We start from the raw sequence: 23690 nt of genomic DNA on the forward strand, positions 1-23690 counted from the left end.
ACAGCTTTTAAAAAAACTCACCAACTTCTCATGACATTCCAGTGGTTTTTTTTTTCTTCATTCCACTTGTGAAGACTTTCTTCAACAAAATTTGTCAGTAACTTTCCCATTTTGGCACTCTCTTCAGTAACATCCAATCAAACACCGGCGATGAGGGTAAATATGAGGCGCTCCTCTTGCTGAGATATTCTACACAAGTGTCATAAGACTTGTTAACTTCTTCTCTAAAACTCCCTTCCGCTGCTTCTGATACTTCCGCTCTTTTAAGGACAGATTTAACATTAAAAGAAATGAACTGCTGTTCTCTCCTCTTAGTAACAGTTTGCAGAGTATTTTTCAATACATCATTTACCTCTATTACACTTTTTGTGCTTCCCTCAATTTCCTTTATCCCATGCTGCAAAGTGCTAAGCTGACTGTGAATGAACCATACGTAGGCTTCACTTAAAGGGTTACTGAAAAACTGAACCAATATTTTGGGGGCTTTGTCTTCATTTAGGAAAAAATCTTTTAACGGTTCAAACAGGGGCTTACTCTTTCAACTGCTGGAAACAGTGATAACCAGAGAGTTTTCGAGTGACACATTACATTCATATATCCAGTTCACACATAATCACAGAACTCCTTAAGCCTCTCTGTTCTAACAGTATATACGTAAAAGTGTGAGTATACCTTCATGACGATAGTTTCAACATCACAGCTTAAACTGTAAGCAGACGTCTGCACGCTATTGTGTAAAATATGTGCAGGGCACCCTATGCCTTCAATGTTTTAATGCAATGTTGCCTTTAATTTGGTAAATACGTTGCATTTGCCTTGTCTTTTTAAACCACCAAAGTTTGTGTTGGTGTTGTCTCCACAAAATGCCATGCATTTATTTTTCTCAAGATCAATCATTTCGATAGCATTCATACAAAATCTTGAAATTTCGTCAGATGTTTCATTAGGTAGGGAACTCACCTTCAAAAGTTTGGCCTGAATTCCCTGATTAATATCGAAAACCTGAACAACAAACGGAAATATTTTAGTGGCCTTATGATTGCTGGCATCAGTGGGTATCCCGTAGAAAAAAGACTTTTTGATGTATTCATGGCTTTCCTTTACACTCTGGTGTGCAATAACTCCTTTCACTAAGGCTGACACTTTAGTTCTTGCTGAACTAAACTTTTTTGCAATGGGAGAATCATCAAACATAATGCTGTTAAGCTTATTAGTACAATCACTAGATCTATAAGTTTGGTGATGTTTTACCGTGTGGTAGGCTAGTGTAAGCTCGGCTGCTCGAACTTTCGTCTCTTCACTTGACTGATGATTCACAAAATAATTTTGTAGAGTTTTACTGCTGTTCGGTGCACTGTATCTGTTAATGTGTTTCTTTGACCTGATGTGATCAACCATGTCGGAACGTCCACCATGACTTATACTAATAAAACAGTTACATACGGAACGCTCTGCTTCGTAATCAAAACGACCTTTCTTAATGAAATTCCATTCCTTGGAATAACAGTCACTGAACTTGCAGGCACGTTTCGGCATTGCGTTTCACAGTACTGCAACAATAATACCAATAATATGAGAAAAAGATATTGCAGTTTGTCTGACAAAACATCAACTACTACACCGTTCTGACAATGTGTGTGTGAGTAAGTGGCGCGACAATCGGACGGTTTCATAGCTCTGTTACAATAATACAACTTACTACTTGTTGGCCAAAGTACCGCTCAAAGTAAATTATTGCCTGAGTGTAGCAATACTGATACTGTGATTACTAGTATGGCACAGTGGAGGTTTTAGACAAATAAGCCAAAATATATTAATTTCTTGTGTTTTGTTTCCTTTAATATAGCGAAATCCCAAAAATTTGAGAAAGTTTCACGAAATGTATTTAAAGACTGAATGCCGGGACTTTTGAGCGTCCCGAAACAAATTTTCGGGACACCGGAACACAGGGATGAAAACCGGGACGTTTGGTCACCCTAGCCTAGAACCGCTCGGCCACCCCGGCCGGCGGATGTGAAAAGCACGTAGCGTTGGACAGTTGGAGGTGACCAGTCAGCAGTGGTGGATATGGGGAGCGAGATGTCAAAGTTTTGAGAGGTTACTATGAGCTGACGATCTGGACGTTTGTCCGTCAGAAAAAAGAAATTTGTTTAGTTGGAGGTCACAAAATTATATACATATTATGACTTTTGAACGCTATAAAGGTAAATGCATTGTTTGTTCTCTATCAAAATCTTTGAATTGCTAACTATGCTTATCAGTAGTTAGTGCCTTCAGTAGTTCGAAACTTTTATTTAGCTGGCAGTAGTGGCGCTGTCTGTATTGCATTAGTTCGAGTCACGAAGATTCTTGTGAGGTAAGTAATTCATGGAAGGTATACGTTATTATTAGTCAGGTTAGTCAGGGCCATTCTTTTGTATTGATTATTGAAAGTGAGATTGCGTTACGCTATAATACTGTGCGTCAGTTTAGTAATGATCAGAATAGGTAAAGAGAAAACTGTCTGAGCACGTTGAGTTTTGCTCACAAGGGAACCTCCCCATCGCACCCCCCTCAGATTTAGTTACAAGCTGGCACAGTGGATAGGCCTTGAAAACTGAACACAGATCACTCGAGAAAACGGGAAGAAGTTGTGTGGAGCTATGAAAAAAATAAGCAAAGTGTACAAACTGAGTAGTCCACGCGCAAGATATGTAACCTAAGGGAGAATGGGAGCTAGGAGCGCCGTGGTCCCGTGGGTAGCGTGAGCAGCTGCGGAGCGAGAGGTCCTTCGTTCAAGTCTTCCTTCGAGTGAAGAGTTTAATTTTTTATTTTTAGACAATTATTATCTGTCCGTCCGTCCGTCCGATGCGAGATAACTGCGCCGTAGTATCGGGCAAGGTAGAAGAATCTTTTTACCCATTCGGCAAGTGTACAAGTTAGGTGGGTCGACAACATATTCCTGTCATGTGACGCACATGCCGTCACCAGTGTCGTATAGAATATATCAGATGTGTTTTCCTGTGGAGGAATCGGTTGACCTATTACCTTGCGATCAAATGTTTTCGGTTCCCATTGGAGAGGCACGTCCTTTCGTCTACTAATCGCACGGTTTTGCGGTGCGGTCGCAAAACACAGACACTAAACTTATTACAGTGAACAGAGACGTCAATGAACAAACGGACAGATCATAACTTTGCGAAAATAAAGAAAGTAAACTTTTCACTCGAGGGAAGACTTGAACCAAGGACCTCTCTTGCGCAGCTGCTCACGCTAACCACTCGACCACGGCGCTCCTGAGCTCACACTATCCCTGATGTTACCTATCTTGCGCATGGACTACGCAGTTTGTATATTTTGGTTATTTTTTTCATAGTTCCACACAACATCTTCCTGTTTTCTAGATTGATCTGTGTTCAGTTTTTCAAGGCCTATCCACTGTGCCAACTTATAACTAAATCTGAGGGGGGTGCGATGGGGAGGTTCCCTTGTCAGCTTTTTGAAAATCAAATAACGTAAGAGTTTTTCCAGCACTGTCATTATTTACACACAAGTTTCACGATATCTTCAGGAGCTCTGGGAACAGGGGTGATGAAAAACATTTTTTGATGTGTGTACAGTTAAAAACTTGGAGAGATATTCTGCCCTTCGACCTGTCTCTAGTTTCTGTTATTTTCGGGCATTCGTTTTGTGAAATCCTGAAAAAGTCTGTGGAATACATACGTGAGGTGTGGAGACAGCTCTGAGATGAAGTTTTCGGTACAGGAGAGCAAATCGTGTTCGCACCAAACCAGTCGGAAAGACTGAAGACGGAGAGGAGGGAAAAAATAATCGATCGAAACGATGTCCTAGCGCCCGCTTCCCTCCACAACGACGACAATACCTCCGCTGTTGTGTGTGTGCGCGCGTCCGCGCGTGCTTTGTAGGACATCTGAGGTCCGTCCTCTGGCGACCTTGATAGTGCTTCAGCGCGTGTGTTGTAAACCGTACCACAATCGGATGCTTGGCCTCAAATCGAATTAAAACGTATTGAGAGCGTCGTGGTGGCGTCGTAATGCGTTTAGGGGGTCGGCCGGGCTCGGTGATGAGCGTCCGGTGGCGGTTCGCGTGATGTGCTGTCGCAGCGGCGTGTCGGCCGCGCCGAGGGAAGCCCGAAGCCGGCGGCGGCGCGCGGCTATAAAGGCGGCGAGCGGCGGCCCAGGCGCCCAGGTGCGAAGCGGCTGCGGTCGACTTTGCTCGCTGCCTGCTGCCCGCTAGCTTCTGCCTGCTGTCTCTGCCACTCCCAGACTCTGCTCACACACTCACCCCAAGCAGCAACACATCGCCGACTCGCCACCATGGTGAACACCACTGACTTCTACCCGGTGCCAGCCGCCATGGCCTACGAGAGGTAAAGACGCAACTTTATAAATCACACTGCTGCTTATGACCGTCTGCTTCGTCCCACACTACCCCTACATGGAGTCCCTGCCAATCACACTGATGTGCCTGGCAGAGTGTTCATAGAATCACCTTCTAACAATACCACCACTTGCAAAGTAGGTTAGAAATCAGATTAGTAATAAAGAAACTCCCTAGCAGATTAAAACTGTGTGCCCTACCGAGAGGAAGACTAAACTGTAGTTCCTTCTCTAGATTGTCGCACGGATGGTAGATATCGAAATAGACGACAGAGGGATAGACAAACAATTAAAATCGCTCAAAAGAGGAAAGGCCGCTGGATCTGATGGGATACCAGTTCGATTTTACACAGAGTACGCGAAGAAACTTGCCCTTCTTCCTGCAGCGGTGTACCGTAGGTCTCTAGAAGAGCGTAGCGTTCCAAAGGATTGGAAAACGGCACATGTCATCCCCGTTTTCAAGAAGGGACGTCGAACAGATGTGAGGAATTATAGACCTATATCTCTAACGTCGATCAGTTGTAGAATTTTGGAACACGTATTATGTTCGAGTATAATGACTTTTCTGGAGACCAGAAATCTACTCTGCAGGAATCAGCACGGGTTTCGAAAAAGACGGTCGTGTGAAACCCAGCTCGCGCTATTCGTCCACGAGACTCAGAGGGCCACAGACACGGGTTCACAGGTAGATGCCGTGTTCCTTGACTTCCGCAAGGCTTTCTATACAGTTCCCCACAGTCGTTTAATGAACAAAGTAAGAGCATATGGACTATCAGACCAATTGTCTGATTGCATTGAAGAGTTCCTAGATAACAGAACGCAGAATGTCATTCTCAATGGAGAGAAGTCTTCCGACGTAAGAGTGATTTCAGGTGTGCCGCAGCGGAGTGTCGTAGGACCGTTGCTATTCACAATGTATATAAATGACCTTGTGGATAACATCGGAAGCTCACTGAGGCTTTTTGCGGATGATGCTGTAGTATATCGAGAGGTTGTAACAATGGGAAATTATACTGAAATGCAGGAGGATCTGCAATGTATTGACGCATGGTGCAGGGAATGGCAATTGAATCTCAATGCAGACAAGTGTAATGTGCTGCGAATACATAGAAAGAAAGATCCTTTATGATTTAGCTACAATATAGCAGGTCTGCAAATGGAAGCATTTAATTCCATAAATTATCTGGGAGTACGCATTAGGAGTGATTTAAAATGCAATGATCATGTAAAGTTGATCGTTGGTAAAGCAGATGCCAGACTGAGATTCATTGGAAGAATCCTAAGGAAATGCAATCCGAAAACAAAGGAAGTAGGTTACAGTACGCTTGTTCGCCCACTGCTTGAATACTGCTCAGCAGTGTGGGATTCGTACCAGATAGGGTTGATAGAAGAGATAGAGAAGATCCAACGGAGAGCAGCGCGCTTCGTTACAGGATCATTTAGTAATCGGGAAAGCGTTACGGAGATGATAGATAAACTGCAGTGGAAGACTCTGCAGGAGAGACGCTCAGTAGCTCGGTACGGGCTTTTGTTGAAGTTTCTAGAACATACATTCACCGAAGAGTCAAGCAGTATATTGCTCCCTCCTACGTATATCTCGCGAAGAGACCATGATGATAAAATCAGAGAGATTAGAGCCCACACAGAGGCATACCGACAATCCTTCTTTCCACGAACAATACGAGACTGGAATAGAAGGGAGAACCGATAGAGGTACTCGAGGTACCCTCCGCCACACACCGTCAGGTGGCTTGCGGAGTATGGATGTAGATGTAGAACTTCGGGACCTTTGCCTTTCGCGAGCAAGTGCTCTACCATCTGAGCTACCGAAGCACGACTCACGGCCGGTCCTCACAGCTTTACTTCCGCCAGTGTCTCGTCTCCTACCTTCCAAACTTTACAGAAGCTCTCCTGCGAACCTTGCACAACTAGCACTTCTGAAAGAAAGGATACTGCGGAGACATGGCTTAGCCACAGCTTGGCGGGTGTCTTCATATCAGCGCATACTCCGCTGCAGAGTGATAATCTCATTCTGGCACATTCAAACTCGATTGCTCATTTTTGCCACTCAGTCACTTCCCTACATTTAGCCATTTTTACGTAAAATGTCCGCTTGAAACACAAATGTCTTATTGATCGCTACTCACGTATGCTCAAGTACAGGCAGTGCACGGGTGATTGAGCACGTGACTCTAGGTCGTTACAGCGGTGTCACCTCTTAAAAGTGAGTTAATGGCTGTGTTCAGAGTATGTGCTGGTGCTTGCGATATACGGTCACTGCCCTCAATCAAGTTACAATTAGTATCATCGCTTTGTATTTGGCGTCAAGGATCATAATCTTGTGCAGTTTGGCGACGAACTGGCAGTAGAGCCCAGTGATTCGTCTTTTACACCGAAACAAAAAATAACATGAAAATATTTTTTTTTAAAAAAATGCTGCATACACTGCTGTAAATGCTGTAAATAATATATGTATACAGTGATCGATAGACAGTTCACCCAATTGTGAAACAACCATCAAAGGGTAAAGATGTTGAGGCACATAGCAACAGTACCTGCTGTAATACAGTTTAATTATTAGTGCTGCTGGTGATGATTAATAGTCTAACAATACCACCACTTGCAAAGTAGATTAGAAATCACTTGCAAAGTAGATTAGAAATCAGCAGCGTATTTTCGCTTTATCGGGCAAGAACAAAGTAATTGACTGTGGACGGTATTGTGAGAACGGAAATAATGAACTCACTGTAAAAAAGTCATTAATTTTGGCACGTATCTTGAATGGATTCCCACGTAGATTTCGTCGAAGTCGTTATGGCTCATCTTGTTGATTCTAGGGTGGTTCCACTTTGACTGCTGGAAGGTCCAGATCTGTGTTTTAGCAATATTTGAAGTCCTAACAAATGCGTTTTTCAGGAAAATCTTAATGATCAAACAATCCCAGATCAGAACAATGGTATGGTAGAAATAATTTTTGACTTGATGTTCACGATCCACATTTTTATTAAACTTCTTGTAAATTCACATATACTTCTTCTTAATTGTCACACCATCAAGAAAACAGTTTTGTATCAATCTTCATATACTTGATTTCCAGTTTAACCAAACGCAAGACTTGACTGTTATTTTACAAAGCGGAATAACAACTTAACTTCTGCAAAGTGAAACAAAGACTGCTCTATGCGCATTCGTGCCAAAACGGTTACAAGTAAGTCAAAGATTATGACAGTCTCACAGAAATGAATACACAGAAGAACCATATCACTGTAGTATATCGATACATCGGAGTATGTCTGTTACTTCGCAGAAAAGTAGTACGACATTACTGGTATCGAGAACTGGTGTTGGAGTGCCGTAATGGTCACGTAAATAAAGAAACATTGCAACCTTCACAATGATTCTCTGTTATTCCACTCTCGGACAGCGCGCTGAAAAAGCGAACGCCTATATCTTTCCGTACGAGCTATGATTTCCCTTATTGTATTATGATGCCCGCTTCTCCCTATGTAGGTTGCCGTCAACAAAATATTTTCGCATTTTCGTGAGAAGATCCCGCTGCAACGAGAAACGCCTTTGTTTTAATGTTGTTCACCCCAAATTCTGTATCATGTCCGTGACCCTCTCTCCCCTATTTCCCGATAATACATAAAGTGCTGCCCTTCTTTGAACTTTCTCGATGTGCTCCGTTAATCCTATCTGGTAAGGATAGCACCCCACGCAGCAGCACTCCGAACGAGGACGGACGAGCGTAGTGCAGGCAGTCTCTTTAGGAGAGCTGTTTCATCTTCTGAGAGTTCTGCCAATAAGACGCAGTCTTTGGTCTGCCTTCCCCACAACATTAGCTACGCATTTTTTCCAATTTCAGTTGTTCGCAATTGTAATTCCTAGGTATTCAGTTGAATTAATAGCCTTCAGATTTGATTGACTTATCGTGTAACCGAAGTTTAACGGATTCCTTCCAGCACTTATGTGAATGACCTCACAGTTTTCATTATTTGGGGTCGATTGTCAATTTCCGCAAGACGCAGGTATCTTTTCTAAATCGTTTTACAATTTGTTTTGATCTTCTGATGACGTTAGTAGACGATAAACAGCAGTATCATCTGCAAATAACCTAAGAGGGTTGTTCAGATTGGCTCCTAAATCAAATAGATGAGGAACAGCAAATGAAATGAAATGATCGTATGGCATTGTTGGCCGGGAGGCCCCCATTCGGGGGAGTTCGGCCGCCGTATAGCAAGTCCTCATTAGTTGACTTGCGAGTCAATGATGATGAAAGACACACAACACCTAGTCCCCTGCTGGGAATCGAACCAGGGTCGCCTGCGCCAGAGGCGATAATGCTACCGGTTACGCTACTGAGGCGGACATAAGGAACAGCAAAAGGCATATAACACTACCTTTGGGAACGCCAGAAATCACTTCTGTTATACTAGGTGACTTTCCGTCAGTTACTACGAACTGTGACCTCTCTGACAGGATATCACGAATCCAGTCACATAACAGAGATAATATTTCATAACCATGCAATTTTATTACAAGCCACGGTGTGAAAAGCTTTCTGGAAATCTAGAAATACGGAATCAGTATGAAACCCCTTGTCGATAGTACTCAACACTGCGTGTGAATGAAGAGTTAGTTGTGTTTCACAAGAATGACGTGTACTAAATCGGTGTTGAGTGTGTGTCAAGAAACCGTTCTCTTCGAGGTAATTTATGACAATGAAAATACTGTCGAAGTAGGCTGTACTGTTTTGTTATGTATGCGATTGGCCAGCTTCAACTCTGGGCCATTTTCAAGCACGTATCTTAAACATGAGAATGACACAGAGTTGAAACTGGCCGATCGCAAAGTACACCCTCTTGGACAATGTTTCCATTCTTTAAACCAAGTTAGTATGTCCGTCAGTGATGATCAGTAATTATCTAAGATTATTTATGGATCTTTCAACATCCATTGCATTCGATATTGCCAGGTGCCTTAAAAGCGTTGGGCGATCATATTGGTTTACTGGATTGTGTAATCCAGCCAGGTTTGACCTTTCTATCTCCGTCATATTAGGCCCAATTAGGTTTAGTACGTAACAGCGTGTAATTGGTATGTATGTTGTTGTAGATTAACCTGAAGATGCCATTCATTAGCGCGAAACAGATTGTACCTTAATCTCACCATAAATTACGACTAGCAGCTACAAGTGAACTCTACAATTTTTTGGAAGTTTTCATCACAAAAATTTGAAAAGATCGTTTAGTTATACTGCAATTAAGCCATTGTAGTGTTTTTGTCTACGTAGATTGTATTTGAATGTTCGGTTACGTCGACAGGCGCGCTTTACGTAGCCGCTTATTTGGATCATGCTGAAGATCTTGTCGCTCAGACAATCAATCTTCTTCGCTTAAAATGATTGTGCCGGTACTGCACTACAGCTTACATAAATAAAAGAGTTTTTGATAAAAGGGGCCCTAATATTGCACCTTCCCCAGATTTGGTCCCGCCACCCCTCCTCCCAGGAATTTTCGGTTTCCACATTTGGTAACAAATATTTAATGCGCATTCCTGCATGATCTCAGTCGATTATATTGTTGAGAGAATCTATTGTGTGCAGGACGTGTATCTTCAAAGTAGAGGGAATTGAATTTTTTTTGCTGGGGTGTTAGTGTAGCAGTCAAATTAACGGCCTGCAGTTTCTAGTGGGAGCTCTGATTTGTGTTCAACTATTGGGCTGCATTTCAGTAATATAGTTTCTATGTTATATAGTTCATATCTATAATCGCTATAGTCAAGGATTTAGTCTATGCTGCTGTAGCGGCCATTACAATAAATCTGGGGATGGTCGTAATTTCGTCCCCTGTGCAGTTTCTACACTCCTGGAAATTGAAATAAGAACACCGTGAATTCATTGTCCCAGGAAGGGGAAACTTTATTGACACATTCCTGGGGTCAGATACATCACATGATCACACTGACAGAACCACAGGCACATAGACACAGGCAACAGAGCATGCACAATGTCGGCACTAGTACAGTGTATATCCACCTTTCGCAGCAATGCAGGCTGCTATTCTCCCATGGAGACGATCGTAGAGATGCTGGATGTAGTCCTGTGGAACGGCTTGCCATGCCATTTCCACCTGGCGCCTCAGTTGGACCAGCGTTCGTGCTGGACGTGCAGACCGCGTGAGACGACGCTTCATCCAGTCCCAAACATGCTCAATGGGGGACAGATCCGGAGATCTTGCTGGCCAGGGTAGTTGACTTACACCTTCTAGAGCACGTTGGGTGGCACGGGATACATGCGGACGTGCATTGTCCTGTTGAAACAGCAAGTTCCCTTGCCGGTCTAGGAATGGTAGAACGATGGTTTCGATGACGGTTTGGATGTACCGTGCACTATTCAGTGTCCCCTCGACGATCACCAGTGGTGTACGGCCAGTGTAGGAGATCGCTCCCCACACCATGATGCCGGGTGTTGGCCCTGTGTGCCTCGGTCGTATGCAGTCCTGATTGTGGCGCTCACCTGCACGGCGCCAAACACGCATACGACCATCATTGGCACCAAGGCAGAAGCGACTCTCATCGCTGAAGACGACACGTCTCCATTCGTCCCTCCGTTCACGCCTGTCGCGACACCACTGGAGGCGGGCTGCACGATGTTGGGGCGTGAGCGGAAGACGGCCTAACGGTGTGCGGGACCGTAGCCCAGCTTCATGGAGACGGTTGCGAATGGTCCTCACCGATACCCCAGGAGCAACAGTGTCCCTAATTTGCTGGGAAGTGGCGGTGCGGTCCCCTACGGCACTGCGTAGGATCCTACGGTCTTGGCGTGCATCCGTGCGTCGCTACGATCCGGTCCCAGGTCGACGGGCACGTGCACCTTCCGCCGACCACTGGCGACAACATCGATGTACTGTGGAGACGTCACGCCCCACGTGTTGAGCAATTCGGCGGTACGTCCACCCGGCCTCCCGCATGCCCACTATACGCCCTCGCTCAAAGTCCGTCAACTGCACATACGGTTCACGTCCACGCTGTCGCGGCATGCTACCAGTGTTAAAGACTGCGATGGAGCTCCGTATGCCACGGCAAACTGGCTGACACTGACGGCGGCGGTGCACAAATGCTGCGCAGCTAGCGCCATTCGACGGCCAACACCGCGGTTCCTGGTGTGTCCGCTGTGCCGTGCGTGTGATCATTGCTTGTACAGCCCTCTCGCAGTATCCGGAGCAAGTATGGTGGGTCTGACACACCGGTGTCAATGTGTTCTTCTTTCCATTTCCAGGAGTGTATTTTGGTCACGGGGACGAAATTTGGAAGTGCCATTAAAACTGATTTTATTTGCTGTTTGTAAAGACTGCTTTGCTTTTTTCACACGGGGAAACAAAAGCGGGGAGGAATAGATTCGTTGCACGACATCCTTGGTTTGTTTTTTCAATTGAATAAACTTTACCAGCAGCCGTACACTTCACGATATTTTATTTTATTTCGAAAGCAATCAGTTTTGGCAATTCATTTTGCCATCTTCAGGCCCCATACCCGATTCATACGAAAGCGTGACAGCAACTGAGCCCACCTCACATTTTCGTGTGAATCATCTGCACAACGATTGGGATTCACGATATCCAGTTTTATGGCGCTATGCGATAAGCTAGTTGGGGCCTGAAGATGGCAAAATGAATTGCCCGAAACTGATTGCTTTCGAAATAAAATAAAATATCGTAAAGTGTTCGGCTGTTGGTAAAGTTTATTGAATTGAAAAGTACGTACCAACCGATGTCCACCGGCCATAATGGGCCAACAGAGATTGCTTGTATTGTTGTCACGAATCATGCTTTTCATCTACACAGACACACAAATTCGTAACTGACGCATCCTTAGACGGCTGAAAAATAACTTGAAATTTTCTCATTTATGGCCTTTCAAGTGATTTATAATAGCGAAAGTGTGTGGCTATGTTACAATGCAAAAATACCTTCAGTTACTTGTACTATTGAGAATTTTTGTGGTTTACAAAATTACGAACTTTTGTATTTTTTGTTTTTGGAGTGTTAATGTTTGTGTCAAATACCGGCTTTAGTAAGTTATAACAATGTAAGTGTAACTTGCCAGCTAGAAGAAAAGGTCCTCTAATAATAGTATATCGTAAAACTACTACCTGTTGAGATGTACGTCAATCTGTTCTCTCATTCCCATGTGTATGTTACATAGAAGTAGACACAAGAGGCAGCGCTGCATATCCTCTAGCCCTTCGTCGCAGTGAATCACGCAATCTCTCAAATACAGCTGGCTCCATTCGGGTTGCGTCGCATACATTGGTCACGCGCTCCTGTAACGTCTGCAGATTGTTGCCGGGTGCCTAATGTCAGAAATCCAACGATTCGTTTCCGCTGGACTGGGAGCGCATGCTGCTAATCGTCCCCGACAAATAAATCGCTCGCAGAACGTTGCGGTGAGATAGGGTGCGTGGAAAAGTGGCTGGTGCTGCGTCGCACATAAACTACAGTCGTTGCCTTCCTGCAAGGGTTACGTTCTTCAAAAGCGCTGGTAATCCATACCGCAGAAATCGGTCATATGCTGCACCTGTTAAACTATTTGTTGAAGGGTATGACCCTGTGAATCTGTTAAGAATATAGACTGATACCGAAGCAATTCTGATGCTTGTCCTCTGTTACTGCTCGAGGATTTGCGTCTGCTCACACGTGCGTAGTGTGGTAATTCACTATGCAATCTCTTGTGAATCTTGCCTCATCCGTAAACACTACACGTTACTCTCCGCAAGTAAAATGGCCCATACCTCAACAGGTATTGGTTTCCGGACATATAACTACGGCAACTTTTACTCTGGTTTTGGTCAGTACTACCCCTGTACGAATATTTTTAAGCACGTTGTACACTCTTGTACAAATGATTCAGTGCAACTACACTACTGGCTATTAAAATTGCCACACCAAGAAGAAATGCAGATGATAAACGGGTATTCATTGGACAAATATATTATACTAGAACTGACATGTGATTACATTTTCACGCAATTTGGGTGCATAGATCCTGAGAAATCAGTACCCAGAACAACCACCTTTGGCCGTAATAACGGGCTCGATACGCCTGGGCATTGAGTCAAACAGAGCTTGGATGGCGTGTACAGGTACAGCTGCCCATGCAGCTTCAACACGATACCACAGTTCATCAAGAGTAGTGACTGGCGTATTGCGACGAGCCAGTTGCTCGGCCACCATTGACCAGGCGTTTCCAGTTGGTGAGAGATCTGGAGAATGTGCTGGCCAGGGCAGCAGTCGAACAGTTTCTGTATCCAGAAAGACCCGTACAGGACCTGCAATATGCGGTCGTGCATTATCCTGCAGGGATCGAATGAAGGGTAGAGCAACGGGTTGTAACACATCTGAAATGTAACGTCCACTGTTCAAAAGTGCCGTCAATGCGAACAAGAGGTGACCGAGACGTGTAACCAATGGCACCCCATACCATCACGCCGGGTGATACGCCAGTATGGCGATGACGAATACACGCTTCCAATGTGCGTTCACCGCGATGTCGCCAAATACTGATGCGACCATCGTGATGCTGTAAACAGAACCTGGATTCATCCGAAAAAATGACGTTTTTCCATTCGTGTACCCAGGTTCGTCGTTGAGTACACCATCGCAGGCGCTCCTGTCTGTGATGCAGCGTCAAGGGTAAGCGAAGCCATGGTCTCCGAGCTGATAGTCCATGCTGCTGTAAACGTCGTCGAACTGTTCGTGCAGATGGTTGTTGTCTTGCAAAGTCCCCATCTGTTGACTCAGGGATCGAGACGTGGCTGCACGATCCGTTACTTCCATGCGAATAAGATGCCTGTCATCTCGACTGCTAGTGATACGAGGCCGTTGGTATCCAGCACGGCGATCCGTATTACCCTCCTGAACCCCCGATTCCATATTCTGCGAACAGTCATTGAGTCTCGACCAACGCGAGCAGAAATGTCGTGACACGACAAACCGCAATCGTGATAAGCTACAATCCGACCTTTATCAAAGTCGGAAACGTGATGGTACGCGTTTCTCCTCCTTACACGAGGCATCAAAACAACGTTTCACCAGGCAACGCCGGTCAACTGCTGTTTGTGTATGAGAAATCGGTTGGAAACTTTCCTCATGTCAGCATATTGTAGATGGCGCCGCCGGTGCCAAACTTCTGTGAATGCTCTGAAAAGCTAATCATTTGCATATCACAGCATTTTCTTCCTGTCGGTTAAATTTCGCGTCTGTAGCTCGTCATCTTCGTGGTGTAGCAATTTTAATGGCCAGTAGTGTACTACTAACAGTACTGCCATCGCTACATCCCAGTGACGCAATCACCATAACTCCCACAGATTTAATGGATTTGACTCTTTGCAGTGATACCTTTATATAAGGGAGTTCGATTCTTTAAAGAACCGGCCTTTGCTTGGTGCTGATTTTCCTCTAAAATTTAATGCGGGAAAGTACATACGAAAAAGCGAATACAGGTGATTTCACAAAGCGTCTAAATGTGAGTGTATGGTATGGATAATGTTAGACACATTAATGTTTGTTATGTGTGTAGGGTACCAAACTTCATAGATTAATAAACTTTTTGTGATTTTGTTACTGAAAGCAGACAGTATGATGACAGATCATCAACGTTATAATTTGGCTTTACAGCAGTGTATGTTTATATTAACCACTTCAGCAGGAGCGAGACACCAAAAAGTGCACAACAAAAGTCCAGATTCGTCCTCTCAACCTGACTGAAGAACTACAGATATCTGAAGACCACAGATTTATTCTGAAATAAGCCGTGGCAATAGATAATAAACTTCTTTAAGTTTTCAATTTATTTATTTACTTGTATCTTATTTTGCAAATTCCTTATGCTATCGTAGAAGCAAGACCTTTTTAATATTCTGGCAGCATCCTTTCTTGCCTTACGTATCTTCCACTTATTTTCTCATTCTCATTAAATATCTATCTCTTCCCCTGATGTCCTAATTTCGCTTACAGTCCAGTAATGCAGAATACACCACGGCACACAAAATCTCATCTATATGCTCTCTGCTCTTCTAGTTGGCTGTTCCCCAATGATCACAATCAGGACCAATGCCGACATTGTCAATTCTTCTCAGGATTTGTGCGCCGCTCTCCGTGCGATCTTCCCATTACATCTCATAATCACACCACACAGATACAGTAGCTAAGGTAAATAGTCACTGATATGACAGAATGTGTAAATACCGCCACGGCCTAGAATATGAATTTATTGAACGCTGTTTTCCGAAATTCGTTCACCAGGGAAGACGAATGGAATATTCCAGAATTTGAAACACGAACAGCTGCTAGCATGAGTTTCTTAGAAGTAGATACCTTAGGGGTTGCGAAGCAACTCAAATCGCTTGATACGGGCAAGTCTTCAGGTCCAGATTGTATACTGATTAGGTTCCTTTCAGATTAGCTGATACAATAGCTCCCTACTTAGCAATCATATACAACCGCTCGCTCACCGATAGATCTGTACCTGCAGATTGGGAAATTGCGCAGGTCGCACCAGTGTTTAAGAAGGGTAGTAGGAGTAATCCATCGAGCTACAGACCTATATCATTGACGTCGGTTTGCAGTAGGGTTCTGGAGCATATACTGTATTAAAACATTATGAACCACCTCGAAGGGAACGATCTATTGATACGTAATCAGCATGGTTTCAGAAAACATCGTTCTTGTGCAACGCACGAAGTAATGGCCGCTATCGACAGGGGATCTCAAGTTGATTCCGTGTTTCTAGATTTCCGGAAAGCTTTTGACACCGTTCCTCACAGGCGACTTCTAATCAAGCTGCGGGCCTATGGGGTATCGTCTCAGTTGTGCTACTGGATTCGTGATTTCCTGTCAGGAAGGTCGCAGTTAGTAGTAATAGACGGCAAATCATCGAGTAAAACTGAAGTGATATCAGGTGTTTCCCAGGGAAGCGTCCTGGGACCTCTGCTGTTCCTGATCTATATAAATGACCTGGGTGACAATCTGAGCAGTTCTCTTAGGTTGTTCGCAGATGATACTGTAATTTACCGTCTAGTAAGGTCATCCGAAGACCATTATCAGCTGCAAAGCGATTTAGAAAAGATTGCTGTATGGTGTGGCAGGTGGCAGTTGACGCTAAATAACGAAAAGTGTGAGGTGATCCACGTGAGTTCCAAAAGAAATCCGTTGGAATTCGATTACTCGATAAATAGTACAATTCTCAAGGCTGTCAATTCAGTTAGGTACCTGGGTGTTAAAATTACGAACAACTTCAGTTGGAAAGACCACATAGATAATATTGTGGGGAAGGCGAGCCAAAGGTTGCGTTTCATTGGCAGGACACTTAGAAGATGCAACAAGTCCACTAAAGAGACAGCTTACACTACACTCGTTCGTCCTCTGTTAGAACATTGCTGCGCGGTGTGGGATCCTTACCAGGTGGGATTGACGAAGGACATCGAAAGGGTGCAAAAAAGGGCAGCTCGTTTTGTATTATAACGTAATAGGGGAGAGAGTGTGGCAGATATGATACGCGAGTTGGGATGGAAGTCATTAAAGCAAAGACCTTTTTCGTCGCGGTGAGATCTATTTACGAAATTTCAGAATGCGAAAATATTTTGTTGAGCCCAACCTACATAGGTAGGAATGATCATCAAAATAAAATAAGAGAAATCCGAACAGTAAGGTTTAGGTGTTCGTTTTTCCCGCGCGCTGTTCGGGAGTGGAATGGTAGAGAGATACTATGATTGTGGTTCGATGAACCCTCTGCCAAGCACTTAAATGTGAACTTCAGAGTAATCATGTAGATGTAGATGTAGACTAGTCTATTGATGGGTTTGTAATACCTACACCTGGAATCCCTTGTATCCCATATTTTTAGTCTTATTGTAGAGATGTTTAAACTGTACTGCTTCATCAGTGGGAAATCTTTCACTGTACAGCGATTTTAATATAATTATAGTCAGACAGTGAACAAAGCATTCGCCCCTTTTCACTGTACTTTAAGTGTATTATCTGCAGTATTTTTAAGTTAAATAAATGAAATGGTATTTTTGCTAGCTATGTGAGGTTTCACTCGCTATGACGGCATATGATTGTGGCATGAACAGTCACCGCTAGGTAAGACCTCACTTCTTATATTCCATATCTTCAAATAAAGAGATTATAGTTTTTTTTAAACGTAGTATTAGTTTACTGATGTACATATACTTACACCTTATAAGAGGGATAGTTCATTACACAGGGTGTTACAAAAAGGTACGGCAAAACTTTCAGGAAACGTTCCTCACACACAAATAATGGACAGATGTTATGTGGATATGTGTCCGGAAACGCTTAATTTCCATGTTAGAGCTCATTTTAGTTTCGTCAGTATGTACTGTACTTCCTCGATTCACCACCAGTTGGCCCAATTGAAGGAAGGTAATGTTGACTTCGGTGCTTGTGTAGACATGCGACTCATTGCTCTACAGTACTAGCATCAAGCACATCAGTACGTAGCATCAACAGGTTAGTGTTCATCACGAACGTGGTTTTGCAGTCAGTGCAACGCTTACAGATGCGTAGTTGGCAGATGCCCATTTGATGTATGGATTAGACGGGGCAATAGCCGTGGCGCTGCACGTTTGTATCGAGACAGATTTCCAGAACGAAGGTGTCCCGACAGGAAGACGTTCGAAGCAATTGATCGGCCTCTTAGAGAGCACGGAACATTCCAGCCCATGACTCGCGACTGGGGAAGACCTAGAACGACGAGAACACCTGCAATGGACGAGGCAATTCTTCGTGCAGTTGACGATAACCCTAATGTCAGCGTCAGAGAAGTTGCTGCTGTACAAGGTAACGTTGACCACGTCACTGTATGGAGAGTGCTACGGGAGAACCAGTTGTTTCCGTACCATGTACAGCGTGTGCAGGCACTATCAGCAGCTGATTGGCTTCCACGGATACACTTCTGCGAATGGTTCATCCAACAATGTGTCAATCCTCATTTCAGTGCAAATTTTTCTCTTTACGGATGAGGCTTCATTCCGACGTGATCAAATTGTAAATTTTCACAATCAACATGTGTGGGCTGACGAGAATCCGCACGCAATTGTGTAATCACGTCATCAACACAGATTTTCTGTGAACTTTTGGGCAGGCATTGTTGGTGATGTCTTGATTGGGCCCGGAGCACGTTATCATGATTTCATACGGGATACTCTACCTGTGCTGCTAGAACATGTGCTTTTACAAGTACGACACAACATGTGGTTCATCCACGATGGAGCTCCTGCACATTTCAGTCAAAGTGTTCGTACGCCTCTCAACAACAGATTCGGTGACCGATGGATTGGTAGAGGCGGACCAATTCCATGGCCTCCACACTCTCCTGACCTCAATCCTCTTGACTTTCATTTATGGGGGCATTTGAAAGCTCTTGTCTACGCAACACCGGTACCAAATGTGTAGACTCTTCGTGCTCGTATTGTGGACGGCTGTGATACAATACGCCATTCTCCAGGGCTGTATCAGCGCATCAGGGATTCCACGCGACGAAGGGTCGATGCATGTATCCTCGCTAACGAGGGACATTTTGAACATTTCCTGTAACAAAGTGTTTGAAGTCACGCTGGTACGCTCTGTTGCTGTATGTTTCCATTCCATGATTAATGTGATTTGAAGAGAAGTAATAAAATGAGCTCTAACATGGAAATTAAGCGTTTCCGGACACATGTCCACATAACATATTTTCTTTCTTTGTGTGTGAGGAATGTTTCCTGAAAGTTTGGCCGTACCTTTTTGTAACACTCTGTAGTTTATTTGCAATGGCAGTTTCCCTTACGTAAGCATCTTAATTTGAGGACGAGTGTTTGTTTACGTGCACACGTGCCTGCTTCTCACTTTAAGAACTGGGGTTTCGGCCGTACTTGCGCGAATCCCCATATGAGTCGCTGGACAGAAAGAAAGCTTTAAAAATAATTCCCCGCCGTTAAGAGGATTGTATGCAGCGCGCGGCGCGCTGCGGCACACTTGTGAAGTTTCGCTTCGGCAGCCGCGGCGTTTGTGTGTGTGTTGCAGCAGCGTGGGCCTGCCGCTGCTGGGATGGAACGTGCCGACGGAACACCTCGACCTGGTCCACCCGCACTGGAGGAGTTTCCAGGTGCCCAACAAGTACTGGCACTTCGGACTAGCCTTCGTCTACTTCATGCTCATCTGCATGTCCTCCTTGGGCAACGGCATCGTCCTGTGGATATACGCCACGTCAGTAACCTACTTACTACACGTTTCTCCACATGCACTTATTTATTTATTTATTTGTAGCGCACGATAAGATAAACTGCACAAGACCCTTTAGTTTAGTATTAAGGGGACTGGTTCGAGAACACAAGGGGAAATCACGAAAAACTTGTAAGTTTTCTGAACAGTGTAGCTCAAGGAATACGAGTTGTAAGCCCATTTAATGGTATCCATCTTTTAACAAATCTTTTGGGTACACTTTTTTCTGAACTGTATTTTGTGTTGCAAATGAAATCAAACATGTTAATTATTTATGTACAGCACAGGTACACATACCTCGAAATAAAAAGAAAGTAGAAGTTTGATTTTTGTTTTGCAAATTCTGTACACTATTGTGTTTAAAGTAGACTTTGAGAAAGGCTTTGCTGTCATAAATTATGGCTCAAAGAAAATTTAATAATGATCATCAAAAATTTCAGTAATTATAGTTTTTCTTAAAAAAAACTTTAATTTTCAAACTGAAGTCATAAGAATAGTCTACTCTCTAGTTAAGTATACCTAGAGCCAGTATACAGAATCTCAGCCTTCTATCTTTAATAGTTTTTAACCAATGCGTGCCAGGATATAAAAACGTGAACTTCTGGTTAAAAAAATAAACTCCAAAAAATGTTTGAATGGTGTTCTTTCTCCTACAGCAATTTACAACCTCCTACAACTACACAAAAATTTTAGGATTCTCGGAGTCAAAGAACAAATATTCGGCCTATAAAGGATTGCAGCACACGCAAAGATAAAATGCATAAAAGATATTAGTTTAGTATTAAGTATTTATTAGTAAGTGGGAATTTGAGGAGATGGGACCTGGATAAACTGAAAGAACCAGAGGTTGTAGAGATCTTCAGGGAGAGCATTAGGGAACGATTGACACGAATGGGGGAAAGAAATACAGTAGAAGGAGAATGGGTAGCTTGAGAGATGACATAGTGAAGGTAACAGAGGATCAAATAGGTAAAAACAAGGGCTAATAGAAATCCTTGGGTAACAGAAGAGACATTGAATTTAATTGATGAAAAGAGAAAATATAAAAATGCAGTAAATGAAGCAGGCAAAAAGGAATACAAACGTCTCAAAAATGAGATCGACAGGAAGTGCAAAATGGGTAAGCAGGGATGGCTAGAGGACAAATGTAAGGATGTAGAGGTGCATATCACTAGGGGTAAGATAGATACTGCCTACAGGAAAATTGAAGAGACTTTTGGAGAAAAGAGAACCACTTGCATGAATATCAAGAGCTGAGATGGAAACCCAGTTCTAAGCAAAGAAGGGAAAGCAGGACGGTGGAAGAAGTATTAGAGGTTCTATACAAGGGTGATGTTCTTGAGGACAATATTATGGAAATGGAAGAGGAGGTGGATGAAGATGAAATGGGAGATATGATACTGCGTGAAGAACTTTTGAATACATTACGGGAGAGGCAGTGATCAATGTCTTACAAATATTTACTATTAAAAACAGTCTTGATCACGATTTATTTGTCAAGGTGACCGGTTTCGACCGCTACTGTGGTCATCTTCAGACCATTGATTAGGAACCTCTTTCTGTTGGAGAATCAATACTAAGTAGTGCACCTTGATAAATAAATCGTGATCAAGACTGTTTTTAATAGTAAACAACTGCGTGAAGAGTTTGACAGAGCATTGAAAGACCTAAGTCGAAACAAGGCCCCGGGAGTAGACAACATTCCATTAGAATTACTGACAGCCTAGAAAGAGCCAGGACTAACAAAACTCTACCATCTGGTGAGCAAGATGTTTCTGGCGTTTGTAGAGTTAAAGCTTTAGGCAATGTTGACTGGAATACTCTCGTTCAAATTATGAAGGTGGCAGGGGTAAAATGCAGGGAGCGAAAGGCTATCTACAATTTGTACAGAAACCAGTTGGCAGTTATGAGAGTCGAGGGACATGAATGAGAAGCAGTGGTTGGGAAGGGAGTGAGACAGGGTTGCAGCCTATCCCCGATGTTATTCAATCTGTATATTGAGCAAGCAGTAAAGGAAACAAAAGAAAAATCCATGGAGAAAAATAAAAACTTTTTCGCCGATGACATTGTAATTCTGTCAGAGGCAGCAAACGACCTGAAAGAGCAGCTGAACGGAATGGACAGTGTCTTGAAAGGAGGATGTAAGATGAACATCAACAAAAGCAAAACGCGGATAATGGACTGTAGTCGAATTAAATCGGGTGATGTCGAGGGTATTAGATTAGGAAATGAGACGCTTAAAGTAGTAAATGAGTTTTGTTATTTGGGGAGCAAAATAACTGATGATGGTCGAAGTAGAGAGGATATAAAATGTAGACTGGCAATGACAAGGAAAGCGTTTCTGAAGAAGAGAAATTTGTTAACATCGAGTATAGATTTAAGTGTCAGGAAGTCGTTTCTGAAAGTATTTGTATGGAGTGTAGCCATGTATGGAAGTGAAACATGGACGATAAATAGTGTGAACAAGAAGAGAATAGAAGCTTTCGAAATGTGGTGCTACAGAAGAATGCTCAAGATTAGATGGATAGATCACATAACTAATGAGGAGGTATTGAACAGAATTGGAGAGAAGAGAAATTTGTGGCGCAACTTGACTAGAAGAAGGGATCGGTTGGTAGGGCATATTCTGAGGCATCAAGGGATCACCAGTTTAGTATTGAAGGGCAACGTGGAGGGTAAAAATCGTAGAGGGAGACCAAGAGACGAATACACTAAGCAGATTCAGAAGGATGTAGGTTGCAGTAGGTACTGGGAGATGAAGAAGCTTGCACAGGATAGAGTAGCATGGTGAGCTATATCTCCTAATCTTCAGCTTATGAATGTATAAGCCAAATATATTTTACAAGTGAATAATGGCGCAGTCTTCTATACGATATGGACAAACTCGTGAATGTGATGTACAGGTTGGAAAAAGGAGGGGAGGAAGAGGCAGTCTATAGAATGTGTGTGTGGAACAGTTATAACAAGATTATTTTCTAATGATGATAGAAATAATAACTGGCTGCTGCTACTTTAGTAATGGAGGGTAAAGGAAATATGTTTGGTCGCTAAGGACCAGGTGTAAAGGTGGAATCTTTCGTATTTCAGTCTTCAACTCTTTCTGTGCTCAGTCAGTCTAGTAGTTATAGCCCTACTTGATTGACCTAAATATAATTTGCCACACAGATTGCAAGAAATCCTGTAAATTACACTCTGTTCCAAAGGTGGTATCTAGTCTTTGGTGTTGAACAGAAAGTGGGCAACAGTATTCCTAATGTAAAAATGTTGAGCATATTTCCTGGATTTTAGATCCCATGTAAGAACCTGTGAAGTCCTGCCTGTGGCAAACTAATTGAGCATGAAACGACTTGGAGAAAGATTCGACCTTTGCTGAATATGCTCTGAATGGATGTTATATTTCGGACTGATCATCACATTCACCAGTTTGTCCATATGACATAGTAGGCTGTGCCATTGCTCACTTGCACAACATATATGGCTTACGGATTCATACAGTTTTAATATTGGAGTATACTGTGTAACGTTCCGTTAGAAAAACTATAAATGACTGTACTGATAAACTTCTTACGTTATTTGATTTTCAAACAGCTGAGCAAAACTGAACGTACTCAGGCATTTCTTTCTTACTTATTCCGATCATCACTAAACGGACACACAATTTTTTTTTCTTAGCGCAACGCAATCTGACTTTCAATAATCCCTACAAAAGAATGGCCCTGGCTAACAATAACCTATACCTCCCATGAATCACTTAACCTCACAAAAATCTTCGTTCCTCGAACTACTGCAATACAGCAAGCGCCAATACTGCCAGATAAATGAAAGATTCTAACTACTGAAGGCACTAACTGCTGATAGGCATATTTAGAAAATGAAAGATTTTGATAGAGAACAAACAATGTATTTACCTTAATAGTGTTCAAAAGTCTTAATATGTATATATCAGTTCATGACATCCAGTCTTACAAATTTACTGTCTCTGACGGACACACGTCCAGATCGTCTGCTCTCAAAACTCTGCCATCTC

The 23690-nt window shown here is 43.2% G+C and overlaps 1 protein-coding gene across 2 annotated transcripts in view; it reads left to right on the top strand.

The window, feature by feature from the left end:
• Nucleotides 1-4106: 4106 nt before the first annotated feature.
• The window catches only part of LOC124607338 (opsin-2), a 61873-nt gene continuing 42289 nt past the window's right edge, over nucleotides 4107-23690 (top strand). Inside the window, exons 1-2 of one of the 2 annotated variants that reach the window (XM_047139642.1) lie at nucleotides 4107-4369; nucleotides 19469-19648. In XM_047139642.1, the coding sequence (XP_046995598.1) occupies nucleotides 4317-4369; nucleotides 19469-19648 (233 nt within the window). In that variant the 5' untranslated portion in view covers nucleotides 4107-4316. Of the gene's footprint in view, nucleotides 4370-19465; nucleotides 19649-23690 lie in introns of both variants that reach the window. The other variant, XM_047139641.1, reaches the window with a different exon arrangement.

This window comes from Schistocerca americana, chromosome 3, assembly GCF_021461395.2.
Source record: "Schistocerca americana isolate TAMUIC-IGC-003095 chromosome 3, iqSchAmer2.1, whole genome shotgun sequence".
NCBI lineage: Eukaryota > Metazoa > Arthropoda > Insecta > Orthoptera > Acrididae > Schistocerca > Schistocerca americana.